We start from the raw sequence: 15,647 nt of genomic DNA, 5'->3' as shown, positions 1-15,647 counted from the left end.
ATAATTTACAGTTAATTAAAGGAAAAAATGGATTATAAAATTTATGGGAAAAAAAACCCTTACTTGAAAATCTTTGGTGTGGATAATTTGTAATGACAAGTAATGCATTACGTGTAAACATTGACAATTACTGCAGGTAAAATTTATTATTAGAATTAATATTTAATATAAATCTATTTAAAAAAAAGAGAAATGTTAGAATTAAGATTTCAATAAATAGGATAATTCAGGTATACAAGAAAAAAAAGTAATGAAAATTAGGAAAGTGGGGAATTTGAAATAAGATGAAAATTTACTCTAAATTAAAAGATGAAAATGAAAAAACCAGTAATTCCTTGAGTTATTTCCCAAAAAAAAATTCGATTAAAATTGGAAAAAATTTCGCATCCAATATTTCAAAATTTGAGAAAACTCTCTATGAAGAAAATTACCTGAGGATAATATCAGAAGAAATGATTGGTTTTCAGCTCTTAAACGATAAAAATGGTCTAAACATGGATAATTTTAATGAGTTTGTTATATCGATAAAATCTCCATATATCAAAAACATTGAAAGTATATCTTATTTTGATCATAGACATAATATTGGAAGTAATGAAAGATTTAAAATAATATACTGGCTAAGCTTACACAGTAATCGTCTAAAATTTCAGTCTTGTACTTTTCATCTTTCATGCAGAATTTTTGACACTTTTCTATTTGAAACACCTGTACAATATAGTAATTCTGAACTTGCTGCCACTGCTGCTGCATGTTTCCTATTAGCTTCCAATATTATTGAAACAGTATCTGATATGATTGTACCAAGTATTAAACAATTTTGTAATGCTGCAAAGTGGTTAAATCCTGATAAGATATTAAAAAGACAATTGGAAATTCTTACTCATGTAAAAACAAATTTTGGTGTTAATTATACTCCAAACAAGCTTTTATATATTTATATATCAAGAATTAAATACCATTCAATTTTATCAAAAGAATTTCTCCACTTGTACAGGAATGGAAAAATTATTCAAATATTTGACTTTTCTTTGGCTATTTGTGATTTATTACAATATACTCCTCTTCCAACCACAAAAAATGGGCAATCACTCATTTCAATTCTTCCTTGTTTTATATTATGGGTTAAGCTTGAATCTAATATTATATTTAATGAATTTGATTATCAATATATCCAAAATCTATTCTTTAAAGAAATATGTTCCCTCAGTAACTATCTTTGTCAAAAAATAGTTAATACTATGTATAAAATCGCAAAAGAACTGGTTGATTTAAACGAAAGGCTCGTTATGGAATGTTGGAAGAAACAAGAGAGACAAATTATTAGAAGTGAAACACCAAATATCCATTTACATATTTTCCCAGACAAAAAGAATTAGGAAATTATTGAATGGAAATGTACAGAATAAAAGACTAATCTATTTTTAACAATTAAATGAGAATATAAAGAGTACAATAAACACCCTAATTAGTAATTTACAAGATTTCTAAAGTTATAAACCTTCATTTTATTTCATTTCTTTCTCTCTTTGATTTAATATTATGAAGAAATTGGCATACTAAAAGTTTAAAATTATAGGCTTAGACTCACTCCAATCCACCACTTATTTTTACTTAATTGCAAATACTTGTAATAAATAGCCAATCTCAAATCAACACAATCAAAAGAAGATTTGAATATTTTAATAACAAATTTTAGACAACACAAAAAAATGTTTTGTCAAAAATTTAATATTAATAAGTAACTCTTTATTCGAAGTGAATTATTCTTGATCTTGTTAAAATTTTCTACCTCAGTTTGAAATAATCTTTTCCCTGAATAATTTCTTCAAAACCTGCCAAACAGATTCTATTGAGCCAGAAGTATCTACAGTGAAACACTTATTGGAATTTTTAAAATGCTCTATAATTGGAGTTGTTTCCTCATGATAAACTCGAAGCCTCTTCACAATTGTCTCCTTATTATCATCAACACGTCCACTAGTCTCCCCCCTATGTAAAAGACGCTCGACGACAATGCTATCCTCGCAATTTAGAAATAGACAACCAATAACATTAACATCAGTGTCTGGAATAATCTTATACCATCCGTCCAGGTTATTTTGGTTACGAGGAAAACCATCAATCAAAAAATACTTATCATTCCAGCCATGCTCTTGCATCTTCTTCTTTAATAAACCAACAGTAATCTCAACAGGAACAATTAATCCTTCCCTAATATAACTGTCAATTAACTCACTGGTCTCATCCTTCCTGGAAATCGCTTCTCTTAGACAGTCACCTGCACTCAAATGGATAAATGAAAACTCATCCACAATCTTTGCACATTGGGTTCCCTTACCACTGCCAGGAGGGCCCAAACAAAAAACTACATATGGCTTATTTTGGCTCATTCTCACTCTAACAAAGATTAGATTCTTAGCCTTTATTCCCAAAAACAATGGTGAAATCAATAATAAAGAAATTCTATTTAAATATATATAGTAATCGTATTTCTCAATATCTGATTTACTCAAGTAACGAGCAAATTATCCACAATAGAAGCTTGAAAATATTTACCTTGTCACTTCCAAAAATATGGTACAATCAAACAACTATTATTGAAAATTCCTGCAATGTAATTTAATCCAGTTACAAAATTATTCAGTAAATTTACATGTAATTGTTATTTTAATTTTCAAGATCCCCCATGGTAAATTATTTTAATTAATCGCCATTTTATACGTATTATAGCATTTATTATATAACCAAATTTTTATTAAATATGTTTGGCGCTAAAACTGAGCATGAATTAAAATATTAATTAAATAGTGGGTGCTATTATTAATGGAAAAGGCGAAAATATATTTCCAGACAATATTTACTCCATTTTCTTGTGAAAAATTAAATTAGATTAGAACTTATTTATTGTTCTTTTCTTTTGCTTATTTTTTTCTGCTCCCCACTTGAAAATCTTACTCTTGAATATTTGTTTTATCTTGGATCACTGAAATTTCAAAACTTGTTATTATTAAACTAGGAGAAAATAAACAGTTTGATTGAATGATTAGTGCAAATAATATTAATTTGAGTTGTAGATATGAATAACCATTAACAAGAAACTTTAATGTTAGTTTGCCATTTAATCACTTAAAATCCCTCATTTTGTTCTGAATTAATTAAGATTAGTAGATCTCTTAACATTATCCTTTAGTCCAGTGGATTCTCCAGAGTAACTGCTCTCATAATCTCTCATGCTTCTCTGTGTTCCCTTAAGTCTCTTCAATGCCTTCTTATACTTGAGTCTATTATGTACTCTTGCATTACCTTCAATCTTCTTCCTTTTTCTGGTTAAACCCTTATTCTTAATCATCTCCTTAGTGGATGCTCTTCTAGATTCTGAATCTATTAAATCATCAATATTTGGCATATTTTTTGTGTCAATTTCTTGCTTTCTCTTTTGTTTCTGCATTTTCTTCTCTTCATTAAACTTGAGAACTTCTTGTAAATATGAGTTATTCTTAAACAGTTCCTTTTCTGCTTCAGCATAAGACTCATCCATAGATTCATCGTAATTGATATTTCGAGAATCGTACTCAGGCTTATATTTGCTCTTTTGATTCAATTCAGCTTGTGCTTTTCTCCTCTTTACCAATTTCTCTGTAATACTCTTATCAGAATTTTGTTGAGCCAAATTACTTTTTGCAATCTCCTTATTGAGCCTTGATGCATTGGTTAAATACTTCATAAGTGAGTTCTTTTTCGAATCAGTTACCATATCTGTAGCCCTTTCTGCAAATTGAGCCAAATCATCCAAAGTATTAACTCCTCCCTCAACTTGGTTCATTAGCCTCTTATAAAGCTTCTCTTCTCTCTTATCCTTCTTAGTCTTCGGTAGTCTAATCATGTTATCCTCTTCAAAATCAATTCGTTCTTTTATTTGTCGTTGTAATCGCTCCAACTGAGGCAGTTGTCCAGAATCCTCCTTTCCAACTTCCTCAGGACCTTCATGAATGCTAGATCTCATTTGACGAATAATATCAGTTCTTAATAATCTCTGTCTCTCCCTTTCTAACTCCTTCATCATCTTTTCAGTCTTGCTCAACTTTTTATCATTAAACTCAACTGGTATATTCTTTGGAGCCTTATAAATACCTTTTTCATCATCTGAGTCTTCTTCTGCTGCTTCTATATCTGAATCAACACCTGTAGACTCAAAGTCATCCCCAATATCATGTCTAGAAGTCTTTTCTTCCCCAATGTCGCTATTATCATCATCTTCATCTTCAAATACGAATCTATCAGGCCTTGGAGCCGAAGTTAAAAAGTTATCCACTTTAGATGACTTCTCTGCTAACTCCAAAATTCTATCTATTTGTGGTTGAAGTTTGACGTCTATTGGCTTTAATTTTTCCATCATTGTTCGCAAAGTAACCAGCCTCAACAAAATTGGATGCTCCTTAATGTTTATATTAGGAGAAGTCTTTAACATCATATAATAACACAAATAGCCTATGTACATCAAAAGCAAAGTATTCTTCGAGTCTAAGTACTCCATCCCTTTTTCTGTTACCAAGCCCGAGCCCTCTTTTGTCTTTACCAAATCTAATAATACCTGCATTCTCTCTTTGACTTCTGTAACTTTTTCCTTCATACTTACTAATATCGGAGCTAGCTCTGAATTTAAACTCTCTATACCATCTAATCCTTGCTTACCAAATGCTTTTAAAACTTCCGACTCTTGTCCCTGGCTTGTATTCGATAAATTACTCAAACTTTCCAACAGTGTTTCTGCATCATTAATAGATAAAGCAAATGAGGCTGCCGCGTTCTCTGCAGGTTCATCGTCCTCTTCTAATTTACCCTGGTCAATGATATCATCTGTCCCAAAATCCTCTCTACTGAGCCTCATTGTTCTGCTTGCCTGAATTCCTCGTGCCTCCTCATCCTGCATTTCCACATCCGACCAGTTCTCTCCTTCACTATCTGTGCTTGAAGAACCTCCGTCATAAAAATCCTGTTTTTTGTTTCCCCAGTCCTTAGTATTTAACCCATCATCATCTCCATCGCTATCATCTTCTTCTTCATTTTGGTCTTCTCCTTCACTATCATCTGGAGAATCATAGTCATCATCAATGTTCATTACCTCCAACTCTTCATTGCTAGTACTATCATCTACTTCCTCCTCCGTAGGAATCCACAAGGTTTTGTCCTTTCTACTTCTTGCTTGTACTGCCATATTTTTTTTTTTAACAAAAAAAAATAGTTCCTCTCGTACTCTTAAATGTCAAAAGTCGCCATTTAATTTGACCTCCAAATGCGCCGGCGCCGGCGCCAAATCCAATTTTTTGATTTTAACTTGCAACTTATTAATTTAATGAATTGTTTTTATTAGTTGAATTCTCGTTAACTTTATTTCATTTCTATGATTCTGCAAGTAAATTTATATACTTCTGGATGTGGTTTGAGTACGCCTGAGCCACCTCTTTTCTCGTAATGTTACTATGATATTGCAAACTCCAGCATAATTCTCCATTAACTGTTACAATATTATGAGCGAACATATTCAAACCAGCCTATAAATTTTAATATTATATATAGAAAAATCAATAAAATGAGTTTTTAGTTATTTTTCATTTAATTCCTGTATGATTAAACTTACGTTATGTTGAGCAACACAGCTGTATGATGATTCTACCTCTATCAATATCTCCTGCTCAGTTGTTATTGCATTAATCTTTTTAATTAGCTCCTGCAATGGACTTGAATCCCATAACCCTCCATTACTAACTAAAAATGATGAAGGCCTGATTGTTGGATCACCAAGCTGCATTAGTAATCTATTTCTGTCAGACCTTGTAGGGGAGTTTGCTAAATCGTGTATAAAGCCTAATGAAAATTAATATTTATTCGTAATAAAAACATTAAATTAATTCACCAACTTACCACTTATTACATGCCATTCAAATGTTACAGCTGATGGATCTTTTGAATCCACTATTGAATGTATTTTCTTGTTTGTATTGTTTGCCAATTCCCACATCTTTTCAACATCTGACATACAGTCCTTTTCAACTTTCATATCCAACCCCATAAGGACTGCGTATGATCCTAAGCCAACCGTTTTAAACTGTTTGGGTTTTTTATTTTTGGGGCTCATCACTTTAGAAACTGCTTTTTTAAGCCACGACGGGCCTATCTTTTCTCCACTTGGTGAATTCAACTTTGATAATGACATATTTATTTTATTTAAATTGTTGAAGAAATCCCTAGAATGGCTTTTATAGCTTCTTGATTTATTTGTATGAGAAACCTCGCTAAATTCCGTATTTTCCAAAGAAGATATATTTTCATCTCCAGAATTTAAATTTGAGCCTTCAGTTGAGTCATTTTTAATGGCAAACTCGTCATTTTTGTCTGTAAGAGTAGTTGTGGTTGTTGTTTCACTGCTATTATTATTTTGCATTATCTCCAATACATTCATTAAATCTGCTTCAACAACTTTGCTTGTTTCTGGGCATACTGAAGGATTATCTTTAGTTACCCATCTTCTGCAATTAATTGCAACCATTGTTCTAATTGGAATCACTGTATTGCCCTCACCCCCTTGAACAAAACAATCTCTCCCTCTAATGCTAAAAGGAGCGCAATTATTCATACAATTTAAATTTAATGTAGTCGATGATTCTTTATCTATTTGATTTTCTGGCGATTTATCATCATCCTTTAGTTCTGAAATGTCTCCAGAGCTTCTGTTCATTCTATTCTCCCTTAATTCGTATATTAAGCCCATTAGTCCCAAAGCTGAAACTGCTTCTATTGCGCCATTTAACTGAATCTTTCTTTCCTTACATTTTGACATTAATTTCTTTAGTAGCTCCTTTGAAATTTTTATTGGTAAAATACTTGTTCTAGGAGACTTTTTAAAATCTGCATATAAATCTCTTGAAATCTCAAGACTACATGGATTTTCAAACGGTGCCACCAACTTTCTATACAGACAAACTCCATGTGTTGCAGTTGCCCTCCAAGAGTAAAATGGCTTAAGTATCCTTACCTTCAATGAAGAAGGAAAGTACTTACAAACACTCTTCGGAAGGGTTGTGGGTCTATTTTTTGGAATAGCTATATCTGGAAACTCATTAGAAAGAGCGCATAAGCCTAATAATTCTGTCCAGAAATACTGACGACTTAGACCGTCCATTATTGCATGATGAAAACTCCCAATAAAACATGTTCTATATGTATCTCCGCATTTACCAAGTCTCATCATTCTAATTCTCCATAATGGAGAATTTTCATTCTCAAAAAACTCATTTTGTTCTCTTACCAACATGTTTTCCCAAACTGGTTCATCTTTAAATTCTAAATTTTGATTCTCTGGTTTAGATGGCAATTCTTCTCTAACTATTACCTCTACACTGTCACAAAGGTCTATAAAATATCTCTTTAAAGCCTTCTTTCCTTCACTACTTGTCATCTTTGAAATTATTCGCACTCTCAATGACTGATGTCTTTGTGTCATTTTTTGTGCTGCATCTCTAACCATATCAAGTCTTATAGGGAAAGAAGACTTAACAATTATTGGGTTTAAAATTATGACATTTCCGAGTTCATTGAATGTTTCCCAAAATGTCTCTACTACATCCAACACTCTAATATGAGGATGGAAATCCATTCTTTTTTATTTTTTATTTATCTTGATATTAAAAATCTAGTATTTTGGGGATGATTTCTCCCCCTGCTTTAAAATTTCTAATTAAAATGATTATTACTTCCTCCTTCAAAACTATTATTTCTTATTATTAATTTAATTCTCAATTATTTATTCACCTTAGAAAATAATTAATTTCAATTTACTTTTAATGGCTTGACTCAAAAATACTCGCACATGAACTTTAATCGCATGCATGCACTTTTTCGAATTGGAACATGGTTGAATTAATTATTGCAATAAATAATTATTTGAAATTTCTGCGATAAATTTACATTTATTTTTTTTTTATTAATTTAATAACTTTAATTATCTAAATATTTTTTTAATATATATTAATATTTTTATTTTTTATTTGAAAAAATTTTTTTTATTAATTAAAAATTTTTTGTGAGTAATCCTTTGTCGTTGTCCTCATGAATTTTTTTTCTTAATACCGTCATTGCATGCATTACGTGTTTGAAAATTTTTAGTACCGATGTTGAGCAAAATTGCGCCATATTTAAATTCCTCACAAATTATGTAAAATTTAATTAATTATTTAGAAAAAAATAGAGAAAATGAGCATTGAAAATGGCTCAATTATTAGACTTTCTGCTGAAAAAATCAATAGAAAGGAATTCCCATCATCAGATATACAAAGATTTTCTCAATTTTGGATAGTAAATAACGTAATTAACTCCTTATTTTCGTCGAATAACACACACAATAATGAGTTATTGAGAAATTGCTACTTTAAGGAAAGTGTGTTTGAAGAAATCAGATTTCAGCTTAATTTTATAGTTAGCAACCTTGAATTTGTCCGATTAAACGAAAAGGAAGGCAGTAAACAGTTCCAACTCTGGAAAGAATTGGGGAGTTGTGTTTCAGAGTTTATAACTGAATTAATGGAAAAATGGGATTCAAAACTTTGCGAGCTACAATATCATCACCTTAATAACTGTGAGGTATCATTTAATGAGTTAGCCTCCGAATTTAATCAAACCAGCATAAAGGTTCAAGGAATTGATGTGATTGAAAGTTTTAATAAGCAGGAGGATTTATGGGGGAATGAACAACTGTTTTGGGAAACTGATTCAGTTTACCCATTTCGTGAATTTCAATTTGGAGTGATGAGTGACGAAACAATATGTTCAACTCCCATAACCATTGTCTATCTTAGCAGTATACTACATCCCTATCTAAATATTTGGTCAAATATCCGCTCTTTTCTCAATATTTTAGTCAAAAAAGTGTTCCTGGCTGATTCAATGGATATTAAAAATGTAGAAATCCAAAAGATTGAATTGAATATATTCATCCTCGAAATCTTATTTGGAAATATTGAACAGTCTATTTTAATCATTGATGAGTATTTATTGAATATTTGGATTTCTTTATTAAGAAAATGTATTGATTCTTTTATTAAGTTTATTCCTAATACTCAAAACTCACTCAAGAAATTCCCATCAAATAAATCAAGTAATAAAATTGAATTTCATGACTCAATATGTATTCTACATGATATTTTAAATTATTACAACAAATACAATACTTGCTATTTATATAACATTGGTAATATTTTCGGAATTCAACCAAAGAATGAAATTTCAACACTAGACTCTATATTAAGGACTATTAAAACTGAGAACCTGCTTTCAAATACTCCTGTTGAGCTCTTAAATGATGTCAAAATCCAAGATCAATCAAGAGCTTTTCCCATTAATATGTTTTTTAAAAGTAGTTACAATAATAAATCTCAAGTTTTACAGAGAAGATATACTTTTCAAAGTAATATCGGGCAATCATTCAGAGAATTAAATAAAAGTTTGAATATGTACTATAAAGAATTATTCATTAAGGAAAATGAAGAGAATAAAGCAAATTCTCGGAACCAAATCATAAACAAATTAATCAAAAATCAAATTGACTTTGAAACTGATCAAGGAATTCGAATAATTAACGTTTTATCCTGTTTAAGAGACCTTGTAACTTTAGAGGAATCCTCTACTGAACAATTAATTAAAACCCTACGCTTAGATTCAAAAAGAAAGTTTCCAAATATAGATGTTGATCCAACTGAAGCAAATCTTTCTATTAAACTTGTAAATAATAAAGGAATTAAAGATAACGAGAAAGAAATTAAGAGAAAAATCATGTCCATGTTTTTACTAGAATTTGAAGTCAGTAACTCAAAAGATTACATTAAAGGTCAGTTACCCACATTCTACTCCTTAAGGATCAGACTTAATAATATTAATCTCAATTTAAGTTCAAATATTAATTCATCAAGTACTCAAATGTTAATTTTTGGTATCCCAACCTATTTAATATTACAGTTCTTTGATAAAGATAACATGGAACAGTATTCAAACATATTTAGTTTCTTACTGGAAGTAAAGAGATGTTCATTATTTTTAAATCAAGTATTCCAAACTCTTACTTCAATCAATCGAGAAAAACAAGGAATTTTGCTTTGCAAGCAAAAGGAAAAGAAACTGAAAAATGATGATTTTGATTATATTAAATTCTGTAATAATAATTGTCTAACTATTATGAAATGGGTTGACTCTCTGCTTTACATATCTCAAAAAATACGATTTTCAATTCAATTTATCGTGGACGTTTACTATGGTTATTTTTCAATGCAATACCCAATAATTTGGGAAGGCCTCAAAAATCATCTTTCTAGCGATAACTCGGTTTTATTTATGATTAAAAGCCACAAGTTATATCTTGAAAAGCTACATAAATTGGTCCTGGCTCCAAACAAGAAGCACCTCAATAACTCAGAAGTAGATCAATCATTCCAATCAATCTCTGTAAGTTTCGTAATCTTACTAAAACTTGGAAGAAGACTAAATATCTTAACTTATAAAATTAACCAACTTGTCCAATTCTTGAGCAATGCTAACAGTGTTGTAAAGAGCAAAAAGTATATTCCATGTATGATATTAAGAAGGAAAGTACAGCAAACTGTTAAAAAAATTGCATTAGCTTTTGAAGTATTATACTCGGAGTTTAACGAAAGCAAGCAACAATTTATCAATTCATTAAAAATATATATTCTATCCAATCCTAATAAAGGGATGGAATTCCTACTATTACAAATAAGTAATTAATGGCCTTAATTGAATTTATGGATAGCTACAAGGCCTCCAAAATAAGCGATAGCAACATAAGGTTGGTTTATTAGTTTAGGATAATTAAAAGGGTCAACAGAAGTTATACATTGGACTTCAAGAAAATCAATGGCATTCAAGTTTTTATTTTCATGGTCCCACAAGATCTTAATTGATCCTTGCCTCATTCTTTTTACCCTTTGATTATAATTATAGGTGATTAATTCTTTCATACAATTAAATATCCTTAAATTATTGGCTGTCTCTAATTCATTGTCTAAGTTATTATTTAAATCATGAGAATCACTGCATTCAGCAGAAGATAATTCATTGCTCAATTCAAATGTGTTATCATAAACCACTTCATTAGTATTAATTGGGTAGTTTGCACCTGGATTCGTCACCAAAGCTTTGATTAAGATTGTATCTTGGAAAGACTTAGATTCAAATTCAAAGCAAGGTCCAATAATTGTTGAACCATCATTGAATCCAAAAATGGCATTATGAAGAAAGGAACTACATGTCCAGGATCTAGATCCCAAAATGGGAGAGATCTTTTCATCTTCATATTTGAAGTATTTTTTCTTCTTATTATAAGCCTCAATCGTAAATTGGGTATAGTCACCTGTCTCAACTGACAAAACTATGGCTCCAATACCATGAGAAAGGTAGATACTATTAAGAAATCTACTCCAAATAAGACACGTTATTGGTCTATTTGGTAATTCAAATTCTTTGATTATATTATTATTGCTTCTTCTAAAGTCAACAATTGAGATCTTCCCACTATCATCGCAAACAGCGATCAAATTTGATGAGTAAATAGGGCACCAAGAAGCTGAAAGAAGAGGAATATTTTGTGATACTGAGATAATTTGTACTGAAGGATTTGGTGGTACCAAATTTTGTCCAGACTGGCATTCCGCTTCAAAAGTCCATACCAATAAGATACCCTCAACAGTAGTTCCAGCAATTCTTAGAGATTCTGCTTCGATACCTGGAATACGAATTGAAGCAGAACAGATTGTGTAGTATGGATTTGAATACCTCCAAACAATTAAGTCATCAATATTGAACTGATTTAAAGTTTTATTATTAAGTAAAGGAATAGAAAGTAAATAGGCAAATCCGTCTCCCAGAACGCAAAAAAGGAGTCCAGCCGATTCTTTTTCTGAATTCTCACTTTGGGGAATCCATTCGAGAAATCTACAAAACTGCCCATTATGAGAAATTTCAAAAATTTGTCGGGGTAATAAGGAGTTTTCAGCTTCGTTTTCCGGATTTTGAAAAGGAATACTCCAAATTTGAATTATACCTTTATCACTATATCTTTTATTTATCTGAGAAACTGGGGAATCATGTGAATGAACACCTAAAGCGAGAAAAATCTTATTGATTGAATAAGATGGAGGACTGAAGGCCATTTTCCAAACATGTCCATCAGTGAAGAAGAGAAATGGTATAAAGTTTGAATTGGTTTTTATTCCTGAATTCAAATTTAACTCCATTTCTTCCAAATCATTATTGAACGAGACTTTGATCGAATTATCAGAAATGTATGTAGAGTTTAAAACATTTTCATTCAAAAAATCACTCTGGTATTGCATTGTAGATGAAGATTTACACAAAGTGTACCAGCTCTTGAAATTATCCTTCAGCTTGAAAGTTGAATTTATCTCACTGAAATTCTTATTTGTTAATTCTCTCTTGCATATTGGAAAAAAACTAAAGTTATCTGTCTCTGAAAGAGCTTCAATACAGTCAATCAGCGAAGGCTTCTGCTGGTTCTTTTTGGGTCTTCCTCTTCTTCCAAGACACACGTTATTATTTTTGCTCATTATAAAATTAACTTAGCTTGACAATTCTTTCTGACTTAAGCAAGTGCACATCTCCAAGTAAATTTATTGGGTTTTGCTTTCCAAAAAAAACTATCAAAATCAAGAATCAAAGACAGAATAAAGGAAGGAAAACTCCAATTTTTTTCAACTATTAATTATTCAACTCAATTATAATTTCTCCCTACTTTTAAGATATTTATTTATTTTTATTTCCTCTAATTTTCCCACTATTATATATCGTCATCTCAACAATCTTCACTCGCTATTTACCGTTAAAATTAAGTATATATTAATTATGTAATTTGATGACACGTCGTGTGAGCACTAATGGTCTAGTGGTATGATGAAACGTTGCCATCGTTTCGACCGGGGTTCGATTCCCCGTTAGTGCACTTTTTCTTGTTTTTTTCTAGACCACAAGTTTTTAGAGTGGCAAAAATTCAAAATTGGCATTGAATTATTAATATTATTATTTTTATTTTTATTTAAATGATATGGAAAGAGGCTGAAATTAGAGTTTTATAAAACTAGTTATTTAAGAGAATAAGTCCACTTGAACCGTTTATACTGCTCAAACAACAAGCATATTTCTTTTCAAGCTTTAAGGAATTAATTAAAAGCATTTTAACCAGAAGAATTTGATGAACTTAGAGTTGAAATGAGTAACAGAGGTCATAGAAGAATAGGAGGGTTTTCTTCAAAAGAACGGGGTTTTATTTCTTCTATAGCATCTAGGTCGAACTCAAACTCTTCTTCTAGTGGCAAGAGATATGGCCCAACCAGGATGAATACGAGGCGAAGATTCAATTCAAGTTCAAGATCAATGTCCAAATCTGGCTCAGAATATGGTTATCGATCTGAATCGGTGTCAATATCAAATTCAAGATCAAATTCAAGGTCAGCTCCAAGTGCGAGGTCAAGACAAGGTCAAAGAAAATCAATAGAAAGAGGAAGGTCTAAAGACAGAGTTAGGAGAAGCTGTGAATCCAGTCCGGAAGGGCCTAATTATGGTTACTATCATCGTCATAGTCATCATTACCACCAAGACGAGAGAGACTATTCTCGTTCAAGAAGACACGATTCAAAGTCTAGAAGATCGCAAAAGTTAAGGTCCGTTTCAAGTTCTGGAGACACATCAGAATATAGAGGAATAGCTCACGAAAGATCTGGCATGAGCTACCTTAGAGATAATGCAAAGAATTCATCCAGAATTACTACAACTAGTAGAGTCAATGATGAATATTATGAATTAAAGAATACAGCAACTTATTCCTACTCCAAATCTGTCCCTAGATCTAGAAGCTCGAGTCAAAATAGAAGTAGTAGTAGAAGCAGAAGTCGAAGTGCAAGTATGGAAAGGAACAGGAGTGAGAGTAGGAATCGGGGAAGAAATAAAAGTAGAGACAAAATTAGGCAAAGAGAGAAAGACTGGGATAAAGAACGGAACAGAAGCAAGAGTGTAAGTGTGTCAAGATCCAGACCTTCTTCCAAATCAAAGTATATATCTGAGTCTCAATCTAAATACAAATCCAGGTCTAGGGTTGGATCTAGATCTAGATCCAACCCCAAAACTAAATCAATACCCAGCTTGGATGATGAACTTGCTTCTAACTCACTAAGTAAAACTGCTAGACGTAGATCGGAATATTACACTAATGATAATGGATACGAGCAGCAATACGATAATGATCACGGCATTAGCAAGAGTCCTGGTACTCACCACAACTACTATAATATTGAATATGCAAATAGACCAACTCACGGATACAATCATGGGCATGGAAATAATTATTATAACAACTATGAAAGAGATGGCTATAATTATGGAGACAGAAATTGGAAAAATTCCAGATATTCAAATAGGTACCGAGACAGACACGAAAATTATGTAAATAGATCATTTTCTGAAGAAAGAGAAAGATCAAGAGAGAGGGAAAGGAGAAGAAGAAGATTGCAAGCAGAGTAAGTTTTTTAATTAATTGATTGAAAATTTTATATTTTTTTTTTGTTTTTTAGATGTATTAAAAAGGCTGGAGGGTTTCAAAAGCTTGCTCAGAGCGAAGGAAAGGAACCTACTCCCGTCTTTTATGATGGCTTCCAATGGGTAGCAAAAACGGGAAGTACAGCATCAATGGACCCAGCTACAATGAATAATACAAGAAGGTTTAGGAGACTTTATTTTGGAAACTTACCTTTAAATCTTGGGCTTACTGAATCAAACTTTCAGCAGGTCGTTTGGCAAGAAATGGCCTTGAGAGGACTTTGTTTGAATCCCAATGAAAATCCCATACTCTGTGTTTGGTTTGCTCAAAAGAAGGGTAACTACGGCTTTATTGAGTTTAGGACTGTAGAGGAAACTGAAAAGGCCCTTGAATTGGATGGTTTTGCTTGTATGGGATCCAAAATTAAAGTCTCTAGACCGAACGACTACTCCCAGGCACTCCAATCATCATCCTCAGGAGCAACAGAAGCGAGTATCCAGTCACCTTACACTTTACTATCAAGTTCATTTAACACTCTAAATTCCCACTTAACCATAAATGGAGCAATTACCAAAGATAATGCTATGTGTTTAGGACAGCAAGCTGCACTACAACTACTATTCTCCATTGAAGATGCCTATCCTTTGGGTACTCTAAATCTGGATTCAAAGGTTTTAAGGATCTCAAATGTGCTAGATCCTTGCCAAATTCAAAATCCTGAAGAATATCAAGAAATAAAGAGAGATTTCTGCGATGGAATTCAATATAAAGACTCAATCATATCCTCTAAGATTATCACTATTGAAGATATCTCTGGATTATGTCAAGAGCTTGCTGAGAGAAATATCTTGTTGGAACCAGCTGATATCCTTTTGGAGTTTGATTCTAATTCAAATCTTCAATTAAGCGTGTCTGCAATGTCTATTGCAAAATACGATAATAAGATTCCAAAGATGAATTTGTTCGATGAAGATTTCTATCACAGTCATTTGAAGAGATGAAAAATCATAGATCAAGTTAGTTAATTTGTCAG

At 31.7% G+C, this 15,647-nt stretch overlaps 7 protein-coding genes across 7 annotated transcripts; 3 read left to right on the top strand and 4 right to left on the bottom strand.

Moving 5' to 3' along the window:
• Positions 1 to 284: 284 nt before the first annotated feature.
• ELE39_000763 (cyclin cyclin) lies at positions 285 to 1,379 on the top strand (the record flags this gene model as incomplete). The annotated part of the gene is made up of 1 exon (XM_067343803.1): positions 285 to 1,379. The coding sequence occupies one exon, from the start codon at positions 285 to 287 to the stop codon at positions 1,377 to 1,379; it is 1,095 nt and encodes a 364-aa protein (XP_067202522.1).
• A 414-nt stretch (positions 1,380 to 1,793) lies between these two features.
• ELE39_000762 (UMP-CMP kinase) lies at positions 1,794 to 2,393 on the bottom strand (the record flags this gene model as incomplete). Its single annotated transcript, XM_067343802.1, has 1 exon — positions 1,794 to 2,393. One exon carries the CDS (start codon positions 2,391 to 2,393, stop codon positions 1,794 to 1,796), a length of 600 nt encoding a protein of 199 aa, XP_067202521.1.
• A 761-nt stretch (positions 2,394 to 3,154) lies between these two features.
• ELE39_000761 (uncharacterized protein) lies at positions 3,155 to 5,218 on the bottom strand (the record flags this gene model as incomplete). Its single annotated transcript, XM_067343801.1, has 1 exon — positions 3,155 to 5,218. One exon carries the CDS (start codon positions 5,216 to 5,218, stop codon positions 3,155 to 3,157), a length of 2,064 nt encoding a protein of 687 aa, XP_067202520.1.
• A 690-nt stretch (positions 5,219 to 5,908) lies between these two features.
• ELE39_000759 (peptide synthase like condensation domain) lies at positions 5,909 to 7,657 on the bottom strand (the record flags this gene model as incomplete). The annotated part of the gene is made up of 1 exon (XM_067343799.1): positions 5,909 to 7,657. One exon carries the CDS (start codon positions 7,655 to 7,657, stop codon positions 5,909 to 5,911), a length of 1,749 nt encoding a protein of 582 aa, XP_067202518.1.
• A 596-nt stretch (positions 7,658 to 8,253) lies between these two features.
• ELE39_000758 (uncharacterized protein) lies at positions 8,254 to 10,794 on the top strand (the record flags this gene model as incomplete). The annotated part of the gene is made up of 1 exon (XM_067343798.1): positions 8,254 to 10,794. One exon carries the CDS (start codon positions 8,254 to 8,256, stop codon positions 10,792 to 10,794), a length of 2,541 nt encoding a protein of 846 aa, XP_067202517.1.
• A 5-nt stretch (positions 10,795 to 10,799) lies between these two features.
• Positions 10,800 to 12,632, bottom strand: ELE39_000757 (uncharacterized protein; the record flags this gene model as incomplete). Its single annotated transcript, XM_067343797.1, has 1 exon — positions 10,800 to 12,632. The coding sequence occupies one exon, from the start codon at positions 12,630 to 12,632 to the stop codon at positions 10,800 to 10,802; it is 1,833 nt and encodes a 610-aa protein (XP_067202516.1).
• A 658-nt stretch (positions 12,633 to 13,290) lies between these two features.
• Positions 13,291 to 15,615, top strand: ELE39_000756 (splicing factor U2AF like auxilary factor large subunit; the record flags this gene model as incomplete). The annotated part of the gene is made up of 2 exons (XM_067343796.1): positions 13,291 to 14,594; positions 14,649 to 15,615. The coding sequence occupies 2 exons, from the start codon at positions 13,291 to 13,293 to the stop codon at positions 15,613 to 15,615; spliced, it is 2,271 nt and encodes a 756-aa protein (XP_067202515.1).
• Between the last annotated feature and the right edge of the window lie 32 nt (positions 15,616 to 15,647).

The sequence above is a fragment of the Cryptosporidium sp. chipmunk genotype I genome (genome assembly GCF_004936735.1).
Source record: "Cryptosporidium sp. chipmunk genotype I strain 37763 chromosome Unknown contig_14, whole genome shotgun sequence".
Classification (NCBI taxonomy): Eukaryota; Apicomplexa; class Conoidasida; order Eucoccidiorida; family Cryptosporidiidae; genus Cryptosporidium; species Cryptosporidium sp. chipmunk genotype I.
The sequence above is the reverse complement of the archived record's forward strand: the minus strand, read 5'-3'. Positions and strand labels throughout refer to the sequence as shown.